This window comes from Rattus norvegicus, chromosome 10 (assembly GCF_021556685.1).
Source record: "Rattus norvegicus strain SHRSP/BbbUtx chromosome 10, alternate assembly SHRSP_T2T, whole genome shotgun sequence".
NCBI classification, from domain to species: Eukaryota; Metazoa; Chordata; class Mammalia; order Rodentia; family Muridae; genus Rattus; species Rattus norvegicus.
Window position 1 is genome coordinate 45601391 of NC_141543.1, and position 27926 is coordinate 45629316.

Genomic DNA, 27926 nt, shown 5'->3' on the forward strand with positions numbered 1-27926 from the left:
ATGACAGGAACTCTAGGCAGGGACTTGAACAGAACACCAGGGAGAGTGCTGCTTGCTTACTTGCTCACAAGCTCATGATTAGCTAACTTTATTGTACAGACCAGGGATGCCTAGGGTTGGTGCTACCCATAGTGGACTGGGCCTCTTCTATCAATCAAGAGTCCCCTTCTCACAGACATGGCCAAAGACCAAACCGATGTAGGCAATTTATCCATCAATGCCCTGTTCTCAGAAGACTCTCAGCTATGTCAGGTGGACAACGTTAACTGAGATCAAAATACATTGTGCAGCTGAATGTACACTTCTCTTCATGTATACATATGAGCCCAGTGCACACACATTCACAGCCATACTCCACATAGGCACTTATCTTTGATGTTACATGTCTAGTTCCAAGATGGTATCTGCATACACATGTGCATGTGTGTTAATCTACATGGCCCCACAATCTCACAATCCACACATGTACACTAGTCCTGCACAGGAACATAGTTGCTGTACTACACAATGCAATCACATATGTACATACATGTGGGAAAGCTCCTTGCTTCGTGCTGCATTCTAGATCTAGGTAAGTTGCTACTTCATAGCTATAGTTTTACTTCTGTTATGAGTCATAATATAAATATCTGATATGCAGGATATCTGATATGTGACCCCCAAAGGGGTTGTGACCCACAGGTTGAGAACTACTGGTCTAGATATTTCTCTTGTAGATAGAATTGCTGTAGAAGGGTTTCTTCTCCATTTCTTCTTTTTATCCCTGTCCCCCATCTTTCTTCTGCCTTCTGAGACAGCTCTAGGAAGGTTAGATGAGAGCTAAGATGGACCTTTCCCTCCTCTTGGTGGGATGGGGAGAGGCCACTGGGGTCCTTCTTCCCATCCATGCTTGTGGCTCTGTTATTCTGGTGAATAAAGCCAGGTTTCCTGAGGGAAGGAGAGGGAAAAGGTGGGAGGGATGGAGGGAAAGAAGGAGGGAAGGGAAGGCTCAGATCGGGCTCTCCAGTTGCTTCTAGAGACCTACTACTCTCCTGCTGTTCTGGGGAACCAATGATGCCTGGCAAGGTTCTGACATGGTGACTTCATCTACACTGCTATAATCCCTTCATGCTTGGGTTCTGTGAGGCTAGAGAGGTAGAGTCTTGGGGATTTGTGGTCAACATCAATCCTTGAAATTGTATCTTATATTCACCTGATGTAATTGTCGTCTTGGAGGCTTACTGCCTTAGTCTGCTAACCCAGGTCTAGTCCTGGAAGCTTCTAGCTTTTGTAAGTCTTATCTGGGCCTAGAATGTTTTCAGCCTCTTAGACTTGCTGTTAAATACACTCACCCTTTCTAGCTCCTTTTGAACTCTGGTTGGCTATTCATTTCAGCTGTTCTGGTTCAAACTCCTCTCCTCGCTGATGGATTCAATCTGGCTTCTCTGTTTCTCTTGGATTGCTCTGCTAAGTCTCATACTAACATTGGCAACCTGTTCTAATCTTCTGGCTCCTTCTCGTTCTCTAGCTCATTCTGTGTTTGCCTGTGTCTAGTGTTTCTCTCTCTGCAACCTGCGTCTGTACAGCTGTCCCAGTAAAACTGCTTTCTCTCTCTCTCTCTCTCTCTCTCTCTCTCTCTCTCTCTCTCTCTCTCTCTCTCTCTCTCTCTCTTCACTGCTAGTAGCTTCCCTTTCCTCTCCTCGTGAGTTGGGTGTATTCTAGTCTGTCAAATCTTTTTCTGATTTGTCACTTTGTCTGCCACTCAATTAGATATCGCTTTCAAACATAGGTGCGTCCTTCTACAAACTAACTTCACCTTCATTGTTTGGGATTAAAGGTGTGTACTAAGGGCATGTCTGTATTCCAGCCAGAAGGATTAAAGGTGTGCTAAGGCTGAACCACACCACAACTAGAAACAGATTTTACCAGTAAATGACACAATCTTGGGGTTCACAGCTTGATCAAATATCCTGCAATGAATCCTCTTTCTGGTAGGCAATATTTCATTCCCCGTCAGTCAGTGAGCTCCCTCTCAACTTGGATGCCCTTAATGAAATCAGACAAACAAAACTGGATGACCTCAAGTGTACAGGAGAGATTTGAGGTGAGAAAGATCTGAGTTCAAATTCTAACCAGGCTACTTACTAGCTGTGCGTCTTTAGGTAAATACCCTAAGGTTTCTGGTTCTCAGTTTCTGCACTTCTTACTTGGAGTGATCTTGCCTACTGGGTTGTTGGGAGTACAAATGAGATAACAGAAGCAGAATGTTCTATTCACTGCTTGGCACACAGCAGCATCTCAATGGTTCTCATAAACAAGTTGCTGATCTTGCTGTTACCATGAGCCCAGGCTGGCTCTGCAAATGCATCCTGAGAGGTTGGGAAGGATGTATGCATAGGGAAGTTTGTTTGATAGGATCTAAGGCAGCAATTTTCAACCTGTGCATCAAGACCGCTTTGAGGGGTCAAACAACCCTTTCGCAGGGCCACCTAAGATCATCAGAAAACACAGATATTTATTTTACTGTTTATAACAGCAGCAAAATTATGGTTATAAAGTAGTAATGAAAATAATTTTATGGTTGGGGTCACCATAGCATGAGGAACTGTATTAAAGGGTTGCAACATTAGAAAGACTGAGAACCACTGCTCTTAGGGAAGAGGAAAGTTCAGGGAGAGGAAACTTTGGCTCTGCAAAGAAATCCACTTGGGCTTTTGGAACAATGTTTTGTTCTGTGCAACCTTCCATAAGTGGCCTTGAACTCTCAGAGATCCCCCAGCCTCTGCTTTCCAAGTGTTGGGACTTAAAGGCATAAGCCACCACGGCAGTCAGTTTCTACAAGTTTTTCTCTGGGTCTGAGATTTTAGATTTCTTTCTGAGTCATGTGCAAAGTAAATTAAGCAAATATTGATAATTAGGAAGATAATGACAAAAGTATCGTAGTATTCTGAAGTGTGTGGGATGGCGGGGGTGGGGGTGGGGGCTGCCTCTCCCCTGCTTGATAGGCAAGGCCTGAGCCCTGTGGGTCATCCCAAGGGAAGTGCTTCGACCTGTTCTTCATTCTGCTCTGAACACTGACATTTCCTTGGGCTCCTTCTGTGTGTTGTCCCCAGAGTCACAGTCTCCTGTTTTCCACTTAGAGCTATGTGTGCTATGGTTGGGTTTCCACTTTGTACTCAACCATTTAAGCATGTATGTATGAATGGTATGTAAATATTTGTGTGTGTGTGTGTGTGTGTGTGTGTGTGTGTGTGTGTGTGTGTGAGATTATGTCCTTTCTTATAGAGTTGGCTTATTTCCATAAGCAGGTGATCCAGCCCCTGGTCTGTTTAATCAATTATTAAAATTTAATCAATTAATTAAAATTAATTAAAAATAATGACTTGATTGACATGCTCATCTAGAGGCTGTGAGTTAACATCAGGTGTTGTTCTTCAGGTGCAACCTATCTTTTTTTTTTTTTTTATTAACTTGAGTATTTCTTATATACATTTCGAGTGTTATTCCCTTTCCCGGTTTCCGGGCAAACATCCCCCTCCCCCTCCCCTTCCTTATGGGTGTTCCCCTCCCAGCCCTCCCCCCATTGTCGCCCTCCCCCCAACAGTCTAGTTCACTGGGGGTTCAGTCTTAGCAGGACCCAGGGCTTCCCCTTCCACTGGTGCTCTTACTAGGATATTCATTGCTACCTATGAGGTCGGAGTCCAGGGTCAGTCCATGTATAGTCTTTAGGTAGTGGCTTAGTCCCTGGAAGCTCTGGTTGCTTGACATTGTTGTACATATGGGGTCTCGAGCCCCTTCAAGCTCTTCCAGTTCTTTCTCTGATTCCTTCAACGGGGGTCCTATTCTCAGTTCAATGGTTTGCTGCTGGCATTCGCCTCTGTATTTGCTGTATTCTGGCTGTGTCTCTCAGGAGCAATCTACATCCGGCTCCTGTCGGTCTGCACTTCTTTGCTTCATCCATCTTGTCTAATTGGGTGGCTGTATATGTATGGGCCACATGTGGGGCAGGCTCTGAATGGGTGTTCCTTCAGTCTCTGTTTTAATCTTTGCCTCTCTCTTCCCTGCGAAGGGTATTCTTGTTCCCCTTTTAAAGAAGGAGTGAAGCATTCACATTTTGATCATCCGTCTTGAGTTTCATTTGTTCTAGGCATCTAGGGTAATTCAAGCATTTGGGCTAATAGCCACTTATCAATGAGTGCATACCATGTATGTCTTTCTGTGATTGGGTTAGCTCACTCAGGATGATATTTTCCAGTTCCAACCATTTGCCTACGAATTTCATAAAGTCATTGTTTTTGATAGCTGAGTAATATTCCATTGTGTAGATGTACCACATTTTCTGTATCCATTCCTCTGTTGAAGGGCATCTGGGTTCTTTCCAGCTTCTGGCTATTATAAATAAGGCTGCGATGAACATAGTGGAGCACGTGTCTTTTTTATATGTTGGGGCATCTTTTGGGTATATGCCCAAGAGAGGTATAGCTGGATCCTCAGGCAGTTCAATGTCCAATTTTTTGAGGAACCTCCAGACTGATTTCCAGAATGGTTGTACCAGTCTGCAACCCCACCAACCATGGAGGAGTGTTCCTCTTTCTCCGCATCCTCGCCAGCATCTGCTGTCACCTGAGTTTTTGATCTTAGCCATTCTCACTGGTGTGAGGTGAAATCTCAGGGTTGTTTTGATTTGCATTTCCCTTATGACTAAAGATGTTGAACATTTCTTTAGGTGTTTCTCAGCCATTCGGCATTCCTCAGCTGTGAATTCTTTGTTTAGCTCTGAACCCCATTTTTTAATAGGGTTATTTGTTTCCCTGCGGTCTAACTTCTTGAGTTCTTTGTATATTTTGGATATAAGGCCTCTATCTGTTGTAGGATTGGTAAAGATCTTTTCCCAATCTGTTGGTTGCCGTTTTGTCCTAACCACAGTGTCCTTTGCCTTACAGAAGCTTTGCAGTTTTATGAGATCCCATTTGTCGATTCTTGATCTTAGAGCGTAAGCCATTGGTGTTTTGTTCAGGAAATTTTTTCCAGTGCCCATGTGTTCCAGATGCTTCCCTAGTTTTTCTTCTATTAGTTTGAGTGTGTCTGGTTTGATGTGGAGGTCCTTGATCCACTTGGACTTAAGCTTTGTACAGGGTGATAAGCATGGATCGATCTGCATTCTTCTACATGTTGACCTCCAGTTGAACCAGCACCATTTGCTGAAAATGCTATCTTTTTTCCATTGGATGGTTTTGGCTCCTTTGTCAAAAATCAAGTGACCATAGGTGTGTGGGTTCATTTCTGGGTCTTCAATTCTATTCCATTGGTCTATCTGTCTGTCTGTACCAATACCATGCAGTTTTTATCACTATTGCTCTGTAATACTGCTTGAGTTCAGGGATAGTGATTCCCCCTGAAGTCCTTTTATTGTTGAGGATAGTTTTAGCTATCCTGGGTTTTTTGTTATTCCAGATGAATTTGCAAATTGTTCTGTCTAACTCTTTGAAGAATTGGATTGGTATTTTGATGGGGATTGCATTGAATCTGTAGATTGCTTTTGGTAAAATGGCCATTTTTACTATATTAATCCTGCCAATCCATGAGCATGGGAGATCTTTCCATCTTCTGAGGTCTTCTTCAATTTCTTTCCTCAGTGTCTTGAAGTTCTTATTGTACAGATCTTTTACTTGCTTGGTTAAAGTCACACCGAGGTACTTTATATTATTTGGGTCTATTATGAAGGGTGTCGTTTCCCTAATTTCTTTCTCGGCTTGTTTCTCTTTTGTATAGAGGAAGGCAACTGATTTATTTGAGTTAATTTTATACCCAGCCACTTTGCTGAAGTTGTTTATCAGCTTTAGTAGTTCTCTGGTGGAACTTTTGGGATCACTTAAATATACTATCATATCATCTGCAAATAGTGATATTTTGACCTCTTCTTTTCCGATCTGTATCCCCTTGATCTCCTTTTGTTCTCTGATTGCTCTGGCTAGAACTTCAAGAACTATATTGAATAAGTAGGGGGAGAGTGGGCAGCCTTGTCTAGTCCCTGATTTTAGTGGGATTGCTTCAAGTTTCTCTCCATTTAGTTTAATGTTAGCGACTGGTTTGCTGTATATGGCTTTTACTATGTTTAGGTATGGGCCTTGAATTCCTATTCTTTCCAGGACTTTTATCATGAAGGGGTGTTGAATTTTGTCAAATGCTTTCTCAGCATCTAATGAAATGATCATGTGGTTTTGTTCTTTCAGTTTGTTTATATAATGGATCACATTGATGGTTTTCCGTATATTAAACCATCCCTGCATGCCTGGGATGAAGCCTACTTGATCATGGTGGATGATTGTTTTGATGTGCTCTTGAATTCGGTTTGCCAGAATTTTATTGAGTATTTTTGCGTCGATATTCATAAGGGAAATTGGTCTGAAGTTCTCTTTCTTTGTTGGGTCTTTGTGTGGTTTAGGTATAAGAGTAATTGTGGCTTCGTAGAAGGTATTCGGTAGTGATCCATCTGTTTCAATTTTGTGGAATAGTTTGGATAATATTGGTATGAGGTCTTCTATGAAGGTTTGATAGAATTCTGCACTAAACCCGTCTGGACCTGGGCTCTTTTTGGTTGGGAGATCTTTAATGACTGTTTCTATTTCCTTAGGAGTTATGGGGTTGTTTAACTGGTTTATCTGTTCCTGATTTAACTTCGGTACCTGGTATCTGTCTAGGAAATTGTCCATTTCCTGAAGATTTTCAAGTTTTGTTGAATATAGGTTTTTATAGTAAGATCTGATGATTTTTTGAATTTCCTCTGAATCTGTAGTTATGTCTCCCTTTTCATTTCTGATTTTGTTAATTTGGACGCACTCTCTGTGTCCTCTCGTTAGTCTGGCTAAGGGTTTATCTATCTTGTTGATTTTCTCAAAGAACCAACTTTTGGTTCTGTTGATTCTTTCTATGGTCCTTTTTGTTTCTACTTGGTTGATTTCAGCTCTGAGTTTGATTAGTTCCTGCCTTCTACTCCTCCTGGGTATATTTGCTTCTTTTTGTTCTAGAGCTTTTAGGTGTGCTGTCAAGCTGCTGACATATGCTCTTTCCTGTTTCTTTCTGCAGGCACTCAGCGCTATGAGTTTTCCTCTTAGCACAACTTTCATTGTGTCCCATAAGTTTGGGTATGTTGTACCTTCATTTTCATTAAATTCTAAAAAGTTTTTAATTTCTTTCTTTATTTCTTCCTTGACCAGGTTATCATTGAGTAGAGCATTGTTCAATTTCCATGTATATGTGGGCATTCTTCCCTTATTGTTATTGAAGACCAGTTTTAGGCCGTGGTGGTCCGATAGCACGCATGGGATTATTTCTATCTTTCTGTACCTGTTGAGGCCCGTTTTTTGACCAATTATATGGTCAATTTTGGAGAAAGTACCATGAGGAGCTGAGAAGAAGGTATATCCTTTTGCTTTAGGATAGAATGTTCTATAAATATCCGTTAAGTCCATTTGGCTCATGACTTCTCTTAGTCTGTCTACATCTCTGTTTAATTTCTGTTTCCATGATCTGTCCATTGATGAGAGTGGGGTGTTGAAATCTCCCACTATTATTGTGTGAGGTGCAATGTGTGTTTTGAGCTTTAGTAAGGTTTCTTTTACGTATGTAGGTGCCCTTTTATTTGGGGCATAGATATTTAGGATTGAGAGTTCATCTTGGTGGATTTTTCCTTTGATGAATATGAAGTGTCCTTCCTTATCTTTTTTGATGACTTTTAGTTGAAAATTGATTTTATTTGATATTAGAATGGCTACTCCAGCTTGCTTCTTCTGACCATTTGCTTGGAAAGTTGTTTTCCAGCCTTTCACTCTGAGGTAGTGTCTGTCTTTGTCTCTGAGGTGTGTTTCCTGTAGGCAGCAGAATGCAGGGTCCTCGTTGCGTATCCAGTTTGTTAATCTATGTCTCTTTATTGGGGAGTTGAGGCCATTGATGTTGAGAGATATTAAGGAATAGTGATTATTGCTTCCCGTTATATTCATATTTGGATGTGAGGTTATGTTTGTGTGCTTTCATTCTCTTTGTTTTATTGCCAAGACGATTAGTTTCTTGCTTCTTCTTGGGTATAGCTTGCCTCCTTATGTTGGGCTTTACCATTTATTATCCTTTGTAGTGCTGGATTTGGAGAAAGATATTGTGTAAATTTGGCTTTGTCATGGAATATCTTGGTTTCTCCATCTATGTTAATTGAGAGTTTTGCAGGATACAGTAACCTGGGCTGGCATTTGTGTTCTCTTAGGGTCTGTATGACATCAGTCCAGGATCTTCTGGCCTTCATAGTTTCTGGCGAGAAGTCTGGTGTGATTCTGATAGGTCTGCCTTTATATGTTACTTGACCTTTTTCCTTTACTGCTTTTAATATTCTTTCTTTATTTTGTGCGTTTGGTGTTTTGACTATTATGTGACGGGAGGTGTTTCTTTTCTGGTCTAATCTATTTGGAGTTCTGTAGGCTTCTTGTATGCCTATGGGTATCTCTTTTTTTAGGTTAGGGAAGTTTTCTTCTATGATTTTGTTGAAGATATTTACTGGTCCTTTGAGCTGGGAGTCTTCACTCTCTTCTATACCTATTATCCTTAGGTTTGATCTTCTCATTGAGTCCTGGATTTCCTGTATTTTTTGGACCAGTAGCTTTTTCCGCTTTACATTATCTTTGACAGTTGAGTCAATGATTTCTATGGAATCTTCTGCTCCTGAGATTCTCTCTTCCATCTCTTGTATTCTGTTGGTGAAGCTTGTATCTACAGCTCCTTGTCTCTTCTTTTGGTTTTCTATATCCAGGGTTGTTTCCATGTGTTCTTTCTTGATTGCTTCTATTTCCATTTTTAATTCCTTCAACTGTTTGATTGTGTTTTCCTGGAATTCTTTCAGGGATTTTTGTGTCTCCTCTCTATGGGCTTCTACTTGTTTATTTATGTTTTCCTGGAATTCTTTCAGGGATTTTTGCGATTCCTTTCTGTAGGCTTCTACTTGTTTATTAATGTTTTCCTGTGTTTCTCTAAGGGAGTTCTTCAAGTCTTTCTTGAAATCCTCCAGCATCATGATCAAATATGATTTTGAAACTAGATGTTGCTTTTCTGGTGTGTTTGGATATTCCATGTTTGTTTTGGTGGGAGAATTGGGCTCCGATGATGCCATGTAGTCTTGGTTTCTGTTGCTTGGGTTCCTGCACTTGCCTCTCGCCATCAGATTATCTCTAGTGTTACTTTGTTCTGCTATTTCTGACAGTGGCTAGACTGTCCTATAAGCCTGTGTGTCAGGAGTGCTATAGACCTGTTTTCCTCTCTTTCAGCCAGTTATGGGGACAGAGTGTTCTGCTTTCGGGCGTGTAGTTTTTCCTCTCTACAGGTCTTCAGCTGTTCCTGTGGGCCTGTGTCTTGAGTTCACCAGGCAGGTCACTTGCAGCAGAAAAGTTGGTCTTACCTGTGGTCCTGAGGCTCAAGTTCACTCTCGGGGTGCTGCCCTCGGGCTCTCTGTGGCGGCAGCAACTAGGAAGATCTGCGCCGCCCTTTCTGGGAGCTTCCGTGCATCAGGATTCCAGATGGCCTTTGGTGTTTTCCTCTGGCGTCCGAGATGTATGTGCAGAGAGCAGTCTCTTCTTGTTTCCCAGGCTTGTCTGCCTCTCTGAAGGTTTAGCTCTCCCTCCCACGGGATTTGGGTGCAGAGAACTGTTTATCGGTCTGTTTCCTTCAGGTTCCGGCGGTGTCTCAGGCAGGGGTCCTGCCGCTCCTAGGTCCTCCCCCACGGGAGCCCAGAGGCCTTATACAGTTTCCTCTTGGGCCAGGGATGTGGGCAGGGGTGGGCAGTGTTGGTGGTCTCTTCTGCTCTGCAGCCTCAGGAGTGCCCACCTGACCAGGCCGTGAGGTCTCTCTCTCTCACGGGGTCTGGGCCTATCTTTTTTTTTTTTTTTAAGTGGCCCAGGGCTCACGGACTAGGGTCTGCCGGCTGCCAGTGAGCCTCAGGGACCTGCCTGTCTCCATTTCCTCTGCACTGAGATTACAAGGGTTAAAGTGGGCTTTGGGGGACAGATTTCTGGCCCTCATGCTGTGTGGCAAACACTTTTACCAACTGAGCCAGATTCTCCCAGCTAAGTAGTCTTTTGCACATACACCCACACCTTCTTGACCTGGTCAAGAGAAGTTTCTTTGCAAAAGAGTGGATTTTGATCCCTTTGATCTCTATGAAGAGCTCAGTGATATTGCAAGTCTACAATGGAAGGACAGATCCAGTGTTTGTAAGCGTCGAGGACCAAGCGACATCTGGACTGGATAGACGGCACATCTGCTTTTGCTTCCTTGTTTACCAGAATGAGTTTCTGCAGCTGCACTGCTGTGTTGGCTGTGGAGGTTGATCGTTTCAGGAAACAGGACATCAGCTGGCCATAAATGTCCAGTACGGTCTGGGGAGGGACAAGCAACCAGACTGGTATAGTCCTAAGTGTGACAGTGGGAACCCAAAATGCCAATGAGGGGCCCCTGGAGGTGCTCAGCTGGCTTTGAACTTGTCAAGTAGCCCAGGGTGACCTTGAACTCCTCCTCCTCCTGTCTCCATCTCCTGAGTGCTGGGATTAGAGGCGTGAACAAACACTCGGTGTACGTGGTCTTGGGGATGAAATCCAGGGCATCCTGCATGCTAGGTAAACACTGTACCAATGACATCATCTCCCCCGCCCAAAGTTTTCTGCTTGCACAGACAGTCATGGTGTGATTGTAGAAAGCAGAGGCAGGATTTCCTACTATCGCTGCTGGTTGTGCATATTTCAAATCGGTATCTTTGCATTGCGTTTTGTCAGAATGTTTGATTTTGCAAATTGCTGTTTAGACTGCTGACTTGAGTTTTATGTAAAAAAAATGGAGTGTGTTTTGGTTTGGGATTAGGGCAGAATTTCCAACGATATCTCAAAAGGTCTTAAACACACATCTGCCATTTTTGACTATATTGATGTAATGTATATTGATGGCTTTCGGCATAGATGATTCTGAATCAAAATATTGACCAATTCTTGCAAATGCTGACAATGCCCTGTATCCTACAGTGTCAAGCATCTGGTCAGGATTAAATTCTTGGGCTAGGGAAGAGTCCTTTTCAAGCACGAGAACCTAAATCAGAATCCCCAGCACTTAAAAAAACCGAGCATGAATGATTGGTGTGGGTGTGTACCCCTCGAATCCCAGCACTCAAAAGCAGAAGCGAGCAGATCTCTGTGAGTTCAAGGTCGGTATGGCCTGGACTACATAGGAAGGTCCAGCATAAGAAGTTCCAGGCCAACCAGAGATGCACAGTAAGACTCCTCTTCCCCCTTTTAAACTAAGCAGGCAAGTCTATGAGCATTTGCACCCCGAGCGCTGCTGGGTAGACATCAAGATGCCAGGAATTCACCTCACATGGCAAGCTAGGGACCCTATCTCAAGGCAGCAAAGTAGAGAGAGATGAGAGAAATAGAGGAAGATACCCAGTGTTCTCCTCTGGTCTCGTGATGGTACCCACTCACACATCACACAGGCACAGGCACACACAAGCACATAGGCACACAGGCACACAGGTACACACACACACACACCCATGTACATATACAAAATTCTAATTTACTTATTTAAAAGCAAACTAAGAACATCTATTGCTTTAGTATAAACATTTGCTTTTGTCTTTAATAAATGGTGAAATTACATACATATTAAAGATTGTCTTAAGATAAATCGCTATGATTATCAGTAAATATTAAATTTGCATGCTTATTTTATATACTTACAGACTGGGGACATGTAAAAGGATATGTAAAAGTTTACTGTACACAGAGTAGAAAAAATGTAAGAAGCTTTGGCAGGGAAGACAAGAGGCAGATGGCTGTGAGTTGGGGACATGAGGTGGCAGAGTGGGTTTTGGGAAAGGGACTGGCTGAATCTTAGTGTACTCACAAGCTGACTCCAGACCATTCTATTTTTTTAAATTATTTATTGTATTCTCTTATTTTTTCCTCACAAGCTAGATAACTCCCTCCATATGAGTACAACTGACTTATGTTTTGTTTTGAGTGACTGAGAAAAACATTTGAACTGCTACTTTATAATTCCTAATGTATTTACTCCTTGAGGAAATGTAAAGACATCGATGCTAGCAGAATGAGATACAAAATTTCCAATATCCAAAAAAACAAAAAAACAAAAAAAACAAAAAACAAAAAACAGAAAGATCAGAAAAAAAGAAAAGAAAATACTTCGTAAGGCTGGAAAGATGGTTCAGTGGTTAGCACCTGGCTGATCGTTCGGAGGAGCCCAGCTTTGGTTCCAGCACACACATGTTCCCTCACAAACATCTGTGACTCCAGTTCCAGAGGATCTGATGCCCTCTTCTGCTCCTCCCACCCCCGGGCACCAGGCATGCACAGGGCATGATGAGCATACATATATACAAACAAAATACACTTACACATATAAGAATAAAAAAAATAAATGTTTTAAAAAGAAAAAAAAGATACAAAATTTCCCATAAGTCTGTGGGTCAGAGGCTATCACTATTAACACTTACCAATCTTCGCCTTGAGTCCCCCACCCCAGAAGACATTAAACAGAGAGCAAATAACACAGCGGTCCCAGTCTATCACTTCAGCATCTATAACCAGCATTTTCCTCCAGTCTGTGGGTCAATTTGAAAGTCATCAGCAGTTTTTCATTTTTTGATTTATTTTTGAGACAAGATCTTACCATGTAGCACAGTACAGTGGTTTGAAGGAAAATGGCCTCCATAGGCTCATAGGGAGTGGCCCTCTTAGGAGGTGTGGCCTTGTTGGAGGAAGTGTGTCACTGCGGGCAGGCAGGCTCTGAGGGCTCAGATGCTCAAGCGGGCCCAGTATAGCATTCTCTTTCTGCTGCTTGCTGATCTGGATGTAGAACTCTCAGCTCCTTCTCTAGCGGTCATGTCTGTCTGGTTGCTGCCATGCTTCCCGGCATGATGATAATGGACTAAACCTCTGACACTGTAAGCCAGCCCCAATGAAATATTTTCCTTTATAAGAGTTGCTGTGGTCATGATGTCTCTTCATAGCCATAGAAACAGTAACTAAGACACCCAGACTGGCTTTTAAGTCATTCTCCTCCTGCCTCAGCTGCCTGAGAATTATAGCCTGCTGTTGTTACAGGTGTGCATTGCCACAGCCAGACACACTTCTATTTAATCCTTATCCTGTTGCTGGATGTGTGTGTGTGTGTGTGTGTGTGTGTGTGTGTGTGTGTATTCAGGTGTATGCACATATATGTGTGTGTATGTGTATTCAGTTGGATGTACACGTGTGTATGTGTGTGCATTTAGGTGGATGTACAGATGTGTGTGTGTGTGTGTGTGTGTATTCAGGTGGACAAACATATATATGTTTGTATAATGTGTATATGTGTATTCAGGTGGATATACATATATATATATATATATGTGTGTGTGTATTTAGGTGGATGTACATATATGTGTTTGTGTATTCAGGTGGATATACATATATATATATATATATGTGTGTGTGTGTATTTAGGTGGATGTACATGTGTGTGTGTGTATGAGAGAGATTTGGGTATGTGTACATGAACACACATGGATGTGTGTGGAGGCCAGGAGTCAACCTTGGTGCTGTTCCTTTGGAGCCATCTACCTTATTTTTGAGACAAAGCCTCTCACAGGAGACTGCGGCCCCTCATTAGGTTAATCTGGCTGGCAAGACAGACCCAGGGACCTGCAGGTCTCCACTCCCTCTTTTGCCAGTCCTGGGATTAGAAGCTTGTGCCACCATAACATTTTTTTCTTTTTAAATCTTGGATTCTGGGCTTAAACTCGGGTCTTCAGGCTTGAGATGTCTTCACTGATTGATCCATGCACCTCAGCCTTATTGTTTAATCTTCAAAACTTTTTGTGACTTTGTTTTTGTCTTGAGACAAGAGGTCTGGATGACCTAGAACTATGTAGACCAGGCTGGTCTCAAACTCATGGAAATCCTTCTGCCTCTGCCTCCTGAGCCTGGGATTAAAGGCATGCGCCTCCACATACAGGCCCCAGTGTGGCATCTTCATACACACAGATGTAATGGTTTTAGTCATAGCTCCCCCCATTACAGTCTATAATTTTGTTCTTGTAATTCTGAAGGCTTGTCCTGTGCTTACCTTATAGCAGCTAAACCCTCTTCAGATGTTAAACCTTTATCCAAAACATCGACTTGGACAGAAACTAAAACACCCAATTGTGTGCCTTCTTGGGGGCTATCCAGTGTGGAGGAGAAGTATCCCTAGGGCAGAGACACCCACTGCAGAAACAGCAGTTGCTGTAACGTACTCACCATGGTTGTCTCGGCGATAGAACCAAAGCTGTTGATGAAGATGTTGCAACTCACGTTCACAGGAGGACCTGCCAATCAAGAGAGAGCGAGCGTCCACTGAATCTCAGGCTGTAGAAAAACCAACTTCAAGGACACCTCCCCAGAGGGCCAAGGAGCCCCCTGCTGGTTATCTACCCCATCCCTAAGTGCCTGGGGTCCCTCGCTTGCATTTAGCATCTCTGCCAGACTAGACTTCCCAGCTCCCAGGTAAGGGGCAGGTATACCTCACAGGAGGCTGAGCCAAGCTGTACCTTCATTAACACAGGGTGATTCATCTTCCTGCCATCTGGCTGAAATCCCTTCCCCAAGCCCCACCGGTGCCTTCTAATTTGTGTCTGAGATATATTTATGGCTACAACATTTGGAGGCCATCTCGGGAATTGCAAGGAACAGCAAGTTCTTTGCCTTGAACTTATGAACTGAGAATGAAGGGGCGATGATGGGAATTACCAGGTGTGGGATGTGGGGGGAGCCTGATGGACAGTCTGCAAGCCTTTGTTAAATACTTTGTGGACATGTGTTTTTTTTTTTTCAGCCCTGATATGCCCAAGAAAGAAGGGAAGGAATACCACTGCCTTGGCACTTTGTTCTGAGGAGGCCTGGCTGAAGCTGGAACCCTTCATTTCACACTGTGAATGGCAGCAGTTACCATGGCAGCTGCTTCAATAAGACCTTGACTGGTATGATCTCACCATATCCTCCCACAGCTCTGTGAGAAGGCTGGTTGTGCAGGGTAGGAAACTGAGGGCCAGAGATACCAAATTATTAGTCACCCATGGCCTCACTGCTAGAGAATGGTGAGGCCAGGGTTCCAGTTCCGACCAGTCTGACTCTTAATGGCTATACCATAGGAAGCAGGCTGAGAGGGAGGAGGAAGCAGGATTATGCAGTCAGGGGCAGAATCCAGAGTCACTGTGTATTCATTTATGTGTTTACAAATGCGTGAGTGTGTGTGTGTGTGTGTGCGTGTGTGTGTGCACATCCATGTATGTATGTTTGGTCATTATTCCTTAGGTACCACCCGCCTCCCTTTTTGAGACAGGGTTCCTCACTGTATTTATATGAAAGAGCTTATTAGGTTTATGATTCCAGATGGGTAAGAGTCCATCATGGCAGAGGGACATGGCATCAAGGGCAAACATGGCAACAGGAGCAGGAAGCCAAGAGATCACATCTTTGACCTCAAGCAGAGAGAGAGAGAGAGAGAGAGAGAGAGAGAGAGAGAGAGAGAGAGAGAGAGAGAGAGAGGGAGACAGGGAGAGAGAGGGAGACAGGGAGAGAGAGGGAGACAGGGAGACAGAGACAGACAGAGACTAACAGAGAGAGACACACAGGGAGAACTAGAAGTAGGGACAGGCTATGTACTCTCAAAGACAGCCCCCAGGCCCGTATACTTCCTCCAGGAAGGTTCGACCTCCTAAAAATCCCGAACAGCAACACCAAGTATGCAGAAGCCTGTGGGGAGCCTTTATTCAAACTACCACAGTAGGCTGACTAGCTGGCCAGAAAGCTCCAAGGATCATCTGTCTCCACCTCCTAGCGCTAGAAGGGGTTTTACCTGAGTGCTGGGAATTGAACTCAGGTCCGTAGGCTTGCAAGGCAAGTACTTTACCAACTGAGTTATCTGACCAGCTTTCCCTACCCCCCTTTAGGAAACCCCTCATATCCTGTAGCCCAGTGGTTCTCTGCCTCAGCCTTCTGATGGCTAGGATTTCCATGAGTACGCCATCAAGCCTGGTCTATTAGGCTTCTCTAGACGATTATACACGGGGTTTCCATATATGCAAGCATGACACAGCTGGAGAGGAGGGCAGGGCCATGAGCCAGAAGGACCAAAGGAGCAGAACTCAGCTGAGAAAAGGTCTGAAGACTAAGAAAGGAAGACCTCGGAGAGGAGCTGACCTTGGTCCGACCTTGAAGGTGCTTAGGACTTGGATAGGTCATAGACCTTCACTTGAAGGGTTTTAATCTATAACTGCCTTCAGGGTTTGTCTCTTGTTGAAAGCAGGAGTTACTAAGACAGGAAGAACATGGTTGTCCCCACTTCTCAAGAGAGCACAGTTTGTTTTAGTCATTCATCTGGGGTCCGAAGGCAGTCCAGTTGGGACTGGAACCAAAGTTTTGCAATTGTAGAAAGAAGAGAGTGGATAACTTTATGTGCTTTGGTACCCAAACCATCATGTTCATCCCCAGAAAGTAGTCCACATATAAACTCAGCTAAGCTTTCCTTTCTCTTAGAAGGCTTGATGGATAGGAGAAATCCAGGTTTCCCCTCAAAGCAGTGAGTGTCAGCCTCTGGCGTACATGGCAGCCTCAACCTCGAATGGGGCTCAGGGTAGCCTCTTCTATTTTCTGAATCTTGATTCCTCCCAGTAGTTTGGAGAGAAGGCTGGACATTATTATATCATCATCATCACCACCACCATCATCACCACCACCACCATTATCATCATTGTCATCATAATCCTCTTCTTCTTCCTCCTTCTCCTCCTCCCCTCCTCATTTTTTGGAAGCAAATTTATTCAAGGCTGGTCTAGAGAAATAGTAAGGAAATCTCAAATATCCACCTTCAAGGGCTCAGGGAGGGGCAAGAGCTTTTATGGACACATGAGGTTACAGTAAGACAGTGGGTAGGAAATCCCAGGGAAGGGTGAGGTATTTCTCATTAGAGGGACTCATCCTTTCTCCTCCTCCTCCTCCTCCTCCTCCTCCTCCTCCTCCTCCTCCTCCTCCTCCTCCTCCTCCTCCTCCTCCTCCTCCGTTTCCTTGTTATCCAGGGCTAAAGATGAAAATCAGGACCTAGCCCATGCTAGGCAAAAACTCCACCCCTGAGATGTTCCGCTAGCCCCGCCCCCATCCTTCTTGAAAGTGAGTCTGCCTCTGGCCTCCTGAGACATCTGCATTTCCTTCTCTAATGAACCAATTCCTAAGACAAGGAAAAAGGAGGGGGTTTCCAGAGAATATTAGGAGTGAAGGATGGACATTTAAAGGATAAGGGAAGGGTGGTAAAGAGATGGTCAGGGGACAACCTGAGTGGAGTCAGAAACCAATGAGGGAAGCCAGACAGTCCGTCTTAGCTCTAACAACCGTCCTTTCAGGAAAGCAGGCTTATAGCTTAGTTATGGACTAGCGAAGCTGGGTCCTTGTTTTCCTGACTTGCGCATGGCTGAAGCCATCTGACGAATTTCAGTCTCAGAGGGCATGAGGTGTGGTGGTTCATGCTTGTAATCTTAATATCCAAGAAGCTGGCACAGGAAGGCCAGAAGTCTGAGGTGAGCATGGGCTCCTGGGTGAGACTGCTGCCTCACAAAACAACAAAACAAAACAAAACAGAACAAAGCCAACTAAAACCAAACCAAAACAGAACAAAAATTGCAGAGCTCTTGGCTCAGCCCTTAGCAGTGACTTCGCACAAGGTCTGTTGCTTAACAAGCCACCTGGGTGATCTGAATTCATAGCTAGATTTGGAGGTTGCTGGGAAGGATCACAGCCCCCTTCAAAATCCAGTGCATCCATCACTGGGTAACTGTGCATATTGTTTGTCTGCGCTGGGTGAATTACTGCTTTGTTAGGGTCACCTAAACAGAGGTTTATTTCCCTCATTCATTCACCCCCAGAACCACAGTTTTCTTTTTATTTCGCTTCCTATCATTTAGATGCCCCGAAGAGTTACTGCTCATGCCGGGAGGTGACGCGCACAGGGCTTCGTGCAGCCGGCACCGTGACTCCCATAGAAATGAGATGCTGATGAACGAGTGTGAGAGGGTGCCAGCCAGAAAGACCCCACGGGGAGGTGTGGTTCATGGATATAAATCCGAAATTAAATTATCTTGAGAAAATTACAACCCGGTTGCCGTTGGCAGCCGGATAATGTATATATTTCATTAAATATTAAAGTTTAATTTCGCTTTTGTGTATGTTTGCACTGGGCTATGCCCCTGATCCTGGAAGCCACTGCAACACACAAAGCCCTGGCCAAGGCCAAGCCTCAGAGCTGGGAGGGGCTGGTCCTTTTTGCGTCTATCTACCTTTGGATGCCGAGACAGAGGCTCAGTCCCAGGAAGAGATCTCTCGGGGACCACAGGCTGGATAAATAGTCTTAGCGCTGCAGTTTCCTTCTACCTTAGATGGGAACTGTGTGTTCTGTGGACCAAGGTGCTTGTAGTTGTTGGCCACCTCGGACTTCAGGATGGCCAGAAGCATGTTGCATAGGCAAGCTGTTGAGAGGATAAATGTTGAGGTTTCAAACTGTGTGTGTGTGTGTATGTGTGTATGCATGCATGTGTGTGTATGTGTGTGTGCATGCGTGTGTGTGCATGTATGTGTGTGCATACACGTGTGTATGCATGCGTGTGTGTATACATGTGTGTATGTGTGTGCATGCATGTGTGTGTATACATGTGTGTATGTGTGTGCATGCATGTGTGTGTGCATGCACATGTGTGTGTATGTATGTGCACGCACATGTGTGTGCATGCATGTGTACATGCATGCATGCATGCATGTGTGTGCATGCATGTGTGTGTGCATGCCTCTGTGTGTGTGTGTGTGTGTGTGTGTGTGTGTGTGTGTGTGTAGGCTTTTTGGAGTTTGAGACACGTGGTCATTTTGAGAATGCTGAGCTTTGGGGAGTCTTACTTGAGTCTGAAGAAGGAAAAGGAGAGGAGGCTGGGTATGGTAGGGTTGCCTTTCTGCTTTAAGCTTAAGGGAGGGGAGCAAAGTCCTTTTCCTAGTTTCTGTGTGGGAGCCGAACCTGAGATACTCCTTGTGTCTAGCTAGGGGTAGGTGGAAGGGGGAGCCAGTGTGGAGTAGGAAGTCTAAAGGATTATCTAGTCCTGTATATTTGTGACTTGAGTGTTCTGAGTAAGATTTTCAGAGGGGCATGGAAGTACATGCTGTAATCTCAGCACTCAAGAGGCTGAGGCAGGAGGTTAGCCTGGGGTATAAAAGCTTCCTAAGGGCCTTCTGTGTGTGAAGTGGGGTAGTATATAGAAAGAATAGTCCTTGAACCGTGAAGGTAATTCTTTGGAGCATCTATGTAGTATAAGACTAATAAAAAGAAAAACCCGAATCTTGGGCTAAATGAAGGAGGGAAGTAAGGCTCTTTTAGGTGACATTTGACAAAATGAATCCCAGAGAAACCAGACCGTGATAGGGTGGAGTGCTGAGAGAGGCCACCAGAGGGCGTGGTGGACTGAATTCCTAAAAGCTTCCAGCTGAAGGCAATTGGTACAGCCTTGTGGCTAAAGTTCATACCCCCCTCTGCCAGAATGGATTTGGCTTAGCCAGTGGTGGTCACAAGAGACATTATTTTATGTCTGTTTCAAAGATTTCACATAAAACCTCAGACTTAACTCCTGTCATGGGCAGGAACAAAGGAAGAGTGAACCTTGTAAGGGTATGTATGTATGTATGTATGTATGTATGTATGTATGTATGTATGTGTCTACTGACTCGGGGTAAGGGGAGAGATCTCTGTTCATAGAAGCCAGTGGGTCTTCTTATCCACTGTCTTTACCTGGTGATACCTGATCCCTGACTGGGAAGACCCTTCCTGAATGTGGGCAGCCTTATACTGTGGGCTTCCATCCTGGACTGTCCAAAGAGAAGAAAGGGAGACAGACTCCATAGAATCTCTGCTTCCTCGTTCAGCCCTGTTGCCAGGTCTTTACCACCAGATGGACTGTATCTCTTCTGACTGTGAGCCAAAGGAACCCTTCTTCCTTGAGTTGCTTTTCTCACAGCCAGAAGCCAGTGCTCTTCCTGCTTCAGTAGGTGTGCGGGATGATGAGTGTCATTTACAAGAAGAACTTGCAGAATTACTTGTTAGTCCATGGGAGTCTCCTGCAGGTGGGTTTGAGTAGGAGGTCCCTTACTGGACAAACAGAAATGGTGGCTCCTTGGGTAAGGCCAAGGTAGACCTGTTCCTCACCGGCATCTCCTTCTTAGGACTCTTGGAGGAATCATAAAACCCCAAGAATCATGCCTCATGACTGCACATGCAGCCAAGCCAACCTTGTAGAAATGTGAAAACTGAGGTCCAGACAAAGGGAAGGGAGGGACTTGTCCCAGGTCACGGAGGAAACTTATGTTTGAGCCAAACCTTGACCCACATTCCTTGTATTATAGTCTATGTCACTAGACACAGGAACATAGACCTTAATTCACTTACTGATTCCTGGAAATCAAAAGTACTATTGAGTAGAATTCTCTGAGGCTCTGGACTTGTTGGGGAAAGATATTGCATTGACTAGTAACGTCTGCTTTAGGTAGTGTGGGGTTCACAGCACTCTGTATCATGGGAGAGTATTTCCTTTGAATTTGAAAGAAATGTTTTCCTACCTTTAAAGTTGGGTCTGATCCTGGCATCATACCCAGAAGTCCTTCCCATAAGCTTATCCAGGAAGTCCGAGGGTGACATAGGCTTGGGTGCAGAGCGGGCAGCGTCAGCCTCTTTGGAAGCAGCAAGGCTAAGAAGAGAGAAGCACAAGGTTGAAGAAGCACAGCCTTGTTCAGCCACGTAAGACAGGGAGTACTCTGAGCTTGAGCTCCTTTTAAGGCGGAAGGCACGGGCCACAGTGTTTATTCAGCCACACTGGAAGCCAGCCTGGGGCCTGGCAGACAGCCACTGTCTGACTGAGACTGAGAAGTCTCCAACTCCTCACAGTGTCTGCTATCATGAGTCATCACAGAGGCTGCTGGATCTCCTTGGGAGAGGAGGCTGAGAGGTTGGGTCTGGGTCTCCCTGAGGAGAACACTGGAGGGTCCTTCTGACTGACTCAGTTGTTCTTTGGGTACCTGTCTTCTTGCAGGTATGTGGGCTATTAAAGGATCTCAGAGAAAAAGTAGCCATTTCCTTTAAAGTTCTCTTCAGAATCAGCTATTGTAAAAATAAGTAAATAGATACAAAGTTGCCAAGGTAAAATGAGTTTGGAGATACAAATTCACTCCCACCATGTTTAGCAGGAAATACAAGTTCATCACCACCATTTTAGCAGGCCCACACACTTATGCACATGGGTATCTATACTACAAAACAAGTATTTTAGAAATCCCCCCTTAGAGGGCTGGAGAGATGGCTCAGAGGTTAAGAGTGCTGGTTGTTCTCCTAGAGGTCCTGAGTTCAATTCCCAGCAACCACATGGTGGCTCACAACCATCTGTAATAAGATATGGTGCTTTCTTCTGGCATGTAGGCATACATGCAGGCAGAATACTGTATACATACTTCATAAATAAACATAAAACAAAACCAAAAAAGAAATCTACCATCAGAAACTGGAGGTAGTACACACCTATGACCTCAGCACTCCAGAGGCTGAGGCAAGAGAGTGGCCATAAGTTTGAATCGATCTTGTGCCACATAGCACCTCCCTCCCCCCCCAAAAAAAAACAGAAGAAAAAACTGAGATGACTTTTTGAGAAGTCCATATTCACATTGTGGGTGTGTTGTTCTTTCTGAATACTTTTCTTAACCCTGTGATTAAAGTATATGCCAAGATGCCTTTAATAAATCACATTTTACTGATTAAAAAAAGGGATGTGGGGAGGTTCTAACCCAGGTTCCAGAGTTAATCAGTGCCAGGTAGGTACCTGGAACCCCTTAGTACCAGGAGTTGGGAGGTTGGAAACCAAGTGTCCCATGATGTCCCAAGGTATTTATGTCAGTCATCTCTTCTCTAATGAGGTAGGCTAGTAATGTCTAAGCTATGTCCCCAGGGTGCCCAGATTTCAATAGAATCACAGTTGGAAGCATAAGTAAGGGTCGAGGAATGATCACCTGGGTTGCTTTGGGTCCCTAAGAGGTCTGAATTCTACATCTTCACTGAGCAGATGGAGGGATCCATGTGCTCCCCTGGGAGAAGCTTGTAGGTCTTCAAACATGGAGGAAACACAGAGTGTGAGTGTGTGTGCATGTGCGCAAGTGTGATAGTCATGTGTGTGATAATTCTGTGTGTGTGTGTGTGCATGTGTGCCTGTAAGTGTCTGTGTGTTAGAGTGTATGTGTGTGATAGTCATGTGTGCGTGTGCATATGTGTGATGGTATGTGATAGTCCTGTGTTCGTACTCGTGCATGCATGTGAGTGTGTGTGTGTGTGTATGTGCATATATATGGTAATTAGATGACAACATGAAGGAATAATTTTTCTTGTCCACCAAGATAGAACTCTGGTCGTCACACTTGTTAACACGTGTCTTTACCCACTGAGCAATCTAGCCAGTCCCTACTGTTTATTTTGGAAGTTTGTTATATCTGGTTATATCCAAGAGCAGAGATCACATGATTTTCTTTATTTATTCATTGTTTGTTCTCTAATCCCCTAGGTGTCTACCCTGATGTCTCAAACTTAATTGGTGCTCAATGATTTCATGGTGACTGACTGATGATCGAGACACCCATTAATTAATCAAATATTCCTGCTAATAGGAAGTGTTCGTAAATATTGGTACATGGGTTAACAATTTAAAAGTAATTAGACTATTATACACAGTATAAAAACACAGACATAGTCTGGTGTTTCTTAGGAGATTTGCAAGGTATGCTGGGATTTTCCCAAGCATCCTTGCTCAGGCTCTGGGCATGCTCTATTCAGTTCTCCAAGGGCTGTAGTGAACAGATGAGATGGAACAGACATACTTTTGTTATTATTTGTGTGTGGTTAGGGGTGCAACTGGAGTCCTGGGATGGATCTGCTTCTGCTGTGCTGATGAATGTCATGTATCCCAGTGGAGGTTTTGTAACAGCTGTGAGCAGAGATTAGAGTGCAGGGGTGGAGCAGGTAATGTCACAGAGCTTGGTGTGTGCAAACATGGGGTTACCTGTATCTGTGAAGGTTGGGCCATTTGTAGTCCTGTGGAGTGCAGTGTGCACAGGGATGGATGAATGTTGACAATGGTTGCTGCCTGTATTACACAGTTTTGTTTTACTGTGCATTGTAATGGATAATGTAGTAATGTCTCCCGGGTCAGCTCTGCTATTGTCATTCCAGTAGTGAGGCTAGCAAGTAACAAGAGGGAAAGTCACAGAGGAATACTGCCTAGTGGCTTGCTCTCCATGGCTTGCTTTCTTATACACTCCAGGACCACCTGCCCAGGGTGGCACTACCCATGATGAGCTGGACCGTTCCACCTTGATCATTAATCAAGAAAAATGTCTCATTGGCTCACCTATAGAGCAGTTTGAAGGAAGCAAGGCCTCCTTTGAGATTCTCTCTATTGGGTGATTCTAAGTTGTGTCAAGGATAGGGACCATATCAGTCGGTACAATGACAACTAAACGTAAAGGGGCGACCTTTGTGTAGTGGCGCCTGGGCTGCTTGCCAGTGTCCACAGCCTGGGGATGTCCTCACCGACAGGGGGAGATGCTGTGGTTATGTTGGAAGCATTACAGATGCACACAGACTTAGTGATGACTGTCTCTGAGATGGTGAGAGCAGGAGAAAGAGAGAGAGAGAGAGAGAGAGAGAGAGAGAGAGAGAGAGAGAGAGAGTTAGAGTTCAATAATGGTTCAAGTTAGTTATGGTGGTACACTCCTACAATCTAAGGGCTTGAGACGGTGAGGCAGGAGGGTTGTTTTGAGTCCAAACATAGTGAGATACTGCCTGGATAAAAGAGAGGATGGGATTCAACATCCTCTACTGGCCTCTGTGGACAAACAACACACACACACACACATACACACACACACACAATCTTAAAAAAGGAAGCTCCCCCCAAACAAGATGCAAACAAGCAAACAAACCCTAAATTCAACATTATTGTGTGTGTTCAACAATAACCCCCAAATCTCCAAGGTTTCCTAATATTTCCCCGAGAGACAAAGGCTCCATCTTGATGCCAAAATAGCCATTTCCCTGTGCCCGATAATCCTCATTCCTTTCTGCCTCTGTTTGGACAGTGCAATTTGCACAGGATTATTTTAAGCCTCTCCCCCATGTTCAGATCTGTGCTCTGGGCGTCTGTGGACTGTAAACACACAGCATTTGGAGTCACTTCCTCTGGGGACTTTAAATACTTAGAGTCCATGACCTACTGGACCCAGGAGCTGAACGAGTCTGAAAATGAGGCACCTGACTGGATACAAGTACTAAGATTTATTTTATTAGAGAGAGAGAGAGAGAGAGAGAGAGAGAGAGAGAGAGAGAGAGAGAGAGTGTTTGTGTGTGTGTGAGTGCAGATGCCCAGGGAATCCAGAAGAGGGCATTGGATCCCTGACAGCTGGGGTTATAGGCATTTCTGAGCTGTCTAATATGGGTGCTTGGAATTGAATTAGGGTCCTCGTCAAGAGCAGGAAGAGCTCTTCACTGCTGAGTCATCTCTCCAGCCCAGAGATAAATTTAATGAATACTAAATGACAGACCGTTTTGGCAGTAGATACATTTTTTCTTTTAAAACAGAACATAGGGAATCTGTTATCTTCTGTTCAGGGGATGTGTCTTCCAAGGGCCTTAAGGGCCTCAGTTGTGACTTCCAACATGACAGATACCGCTTGTATCTGTTTGGTTCACTTTTGCCAACTTGATACAAACTAGAGTCACCTGAGAAAAAGGAATTTCGATTGTGGAATTTTCACCCTCATATTGGCCCATAGGTGTGTATGTGGGGAATTTTCTTTATTAATGATCAATACGGAAGGGCCCAGCCTATAATGGATAGTGCTACCCTTCGGCAAGTGATCCTGGGTTGTATAAGAAAGTGAACAGAGAAAGCCAGGGGGAGCAAGACAGTAAGCAGTGTTCCTCTATGGCCTCTGCTTCAAGTCTTGACTTTAAGTTTCTACGGGAATTCCTACCCTGGCTTCCTTTGCTAACATACTGTAATCTAGAAGCCAAACGAGCAATTTGCTTTCTTTTTATTTTGATGATTGGTGTTTATCACAGCAGCAGAGAGAAAACTAGGACTCCATGGAAAGGCTTAGGGATAGTGTTCAGCTGCAAGGCAGGGCAATGAAAGGACATGGGACCTTGAGTGAGTTACTTTTCCTCATGATATTTAAGTCCCTATGATCTGGAATGAGGCATAGCATAATTTGAGAGGAGTCTGAAGCCTGGAAGCACCATCTTGTAAGTGGGAGCTGGTCCCATCTCCTTTGGGAGATGGATACATACTGGTTCTATTCCCATTCAGTATGAAGATATCTGTCTGCCCAGGGCCAACTCATTTCTCAAGAAATGAGTTCTGGGGGTCAGAAAGAAAGGCCAGACTGATATTTAGAGTCTCATTCTCCAGGGAATAAGGAGTATGAATCTGAATTTTCAATAAGCTAGGGCTGGCTAGGACATGGTAACTTCCACTACACCATATGTAGCACAATGCTACCAAGAACCCCTCCAGATTAGCAGAGGGAAGTCCTCACAATGCTCCATGCAGGGGAAGTCTAGAGGTAAGGACAGGGAAAGTGACAAGGATTTAGGGTAGTGGAGGAGAGAAATCAAGAGGATCCAGGTAACTGAGAAAAGGATTCTGGAAACTGGAGGAGAAAAGGGGAGCAGGAAGAATGCAAGGAAAAGGATAGCCCGAGGGTGGAAGTGTCTAGGGTGATTAATGTCTGCAACCAAGAGACTGGTGATTGTAGAGGTTGGGCACTCAATTCAGTTGTGAGAGTGGGGCAGGCAAGAGGGATTGTGGGTAGGACAACATTTGTGCTCAGTCATCTAAGCTGGTGTGGGTTGTCTTGAAGACACTGGAGGAAGAGTGTTGGGTGGAAGAAACAGCTTATCTAGTTTAGAGGTTCAAGAATTTGGGAAGCAGAAAGAAAGAGAGAGAGGGGGGAGGGAGGGAGGGAGGGAGAGAGAGAGAGAGAGAGAGAGAGAGAGAGAGAGAGAGAGAGAGAGAGAGAGAGAGAGAGGAGAGGGGCAAGAGGGCAAGAATGCAAGAGGGCAAGAGATGAGGGTGAAATACTACACAGGTTGGAGTGGCAAGGATGGAACCCATGATCTATGTCTTTGTGGTGGGTCTAAAGTTAAAGGAGGCAGGGGCTGGGGAGATGGCTCAGTGGGTAAAGTGCTTGCTATGCAAAGGTGAGGACCTGAGCTTGAATCCCTAGAACCCATGAAAATTAGTGCATATAGCCTGGCACTGTAGTGTATATCTTTGATCTCAGCACCTGGGAACCAGAGGTAGGTGGATCTCGGTTACAGGTCAGCCTGGTCTGCCTTCTGGTTTATTAACACATACCTACTATGTGCATCAGGTGTGTGCTTGTGGGGTGTGTAAATAAACATGTCACTGCCAACCAGAATAATTTCCCATATGAATGTCTCCTTTAGTGCCTAGCACAAGGCGATGGCCCATTGTCATCAAATGAAACAGTCTTCTTTCCTTCTGCCTCTCTCTCTCTCTCTCTCTCTCTCTCTCTCTCTCTCTCTCTCTCTCTCTCTCTCCCTTCTCTCCCTCTCCCCCACCCCTCTCTCATTCTTTGTGTCTGTGCAAGTGCATGTGCACATGTGTCCATGTGTACATGGATGGAAGTCTAGCATTGATGTCATCCTTAATTGTTCTCTGCTTGTTCTTTTGAGACAGGGTCTCTCACTGATGAACTTAGAACTTACTAATGAGGCCATGGTGACTGGCCAGCAAGCCCCAGGGGTCTCCCTGTCCCCACTTGCCCAGCTCTGGGATTATAGTTGTATATTGCCTCTCTCAGCTTCTTAATGTGGCTTCTGGGGATTGAACTCAGGCTTGCTATGCAAACACGTTCCCCACCCAATCCTCTCCTCAGCTTCTCCCCTGGCTACTGATTGTTCAGGGACAGAATTGCTGAGGCTCTGCAGCTTTTAGGAGAGGAAGTTGCCATCTGGCTTAGATGGTCTCATCAGACTCCTGTGGTAGGCTGGAAGAGGAAGGCAGTATTTGGTTGATTAGAGACATCGAGTCTGAGTTTTTAGTCATTTAAGCCTCTGTGAACTTTTAGAAAGACCCGACAGACGTCTGCCACTGTCCAAGTCGTGCTTTTGAATGAAGGGTATGGCAGATGGTGGGGAGGTGCTATCTTCTGAGCTTCTGGGAAGAGGTGGCTCAGTCAGGCTGGTGTTCTTGGCTTGATGGACTGAACTGATTCCTGCCCCTGGTTTTGGTCCTAGCAAGCTTGGAGGTTGTCATAGCAAGGGTATGACTGGTCACCCCCAGCTTCTCTTGAGTTGCATCATCAGGTCAACATCTGGCTTCCCCTGGCCAGCTGTGCAGTTCTGATTTTATTTGATTGCAGTAAGGGGCTTAAGCGGGTGGGGGAGAGCCTGGCATTTTTTTTTTTTACTCTCACTTTTCGATCTGCTAAGCAGTTCCAGGCTGCCCCAGCCACATGCTTTAAGTTCACTTTCCCCAGGGTCTTAGGGAACAAGATGCCTTTGCCTCACCCTACTTTCCATGACTGCACGTGAGAAAGAAGCACACGTATTTCAATGTGATTCTCCTCTGCTATGGAGATAAAAGTCTATGTTCAGGGAGCGGCAAAGAGTCTCGGATTTCTTCCAGTTCTGTGCCTGTCCCTTGGAAGATATCATGCTTCAGAGATTGTTATGTTTATTGTTGTCAATTCCAGTCTGATGCTCTCGATAGCCTTCCCCAGCCTGATATGCACCAA

The 27926-nt window shown here is 44.6% G+C and overlaps 1 protein-coding gene across 2 annotated transcripts in view; it reads right to left on the reverse strand.

The window, feature by feature from the left end:
* The window catches only part of Glra1 (glycine receptor, alpha 1), a 97892-nt gene that overhangs the window by 44023 nt on the left and 25943 nt on the right, over positions 1-27926 (reverse strand). For both annotated transcript variants that reach the window (NM_013133.1, XM_087570017.1), the window contains exons 2-3: positions 20688-20815; positions 14307-14374 (exon numbers count right to left, since the gene is read on the reverse strand). In NM_013133.1, coding sequence (NP_037265.1) covers positions 14307-14374; positions 20688-20815 — 196 coding nt within the window. The remainder of the gene's footprint in view (positions 1-14306; positions 14375-20687; positions 20816-27926) is intronic.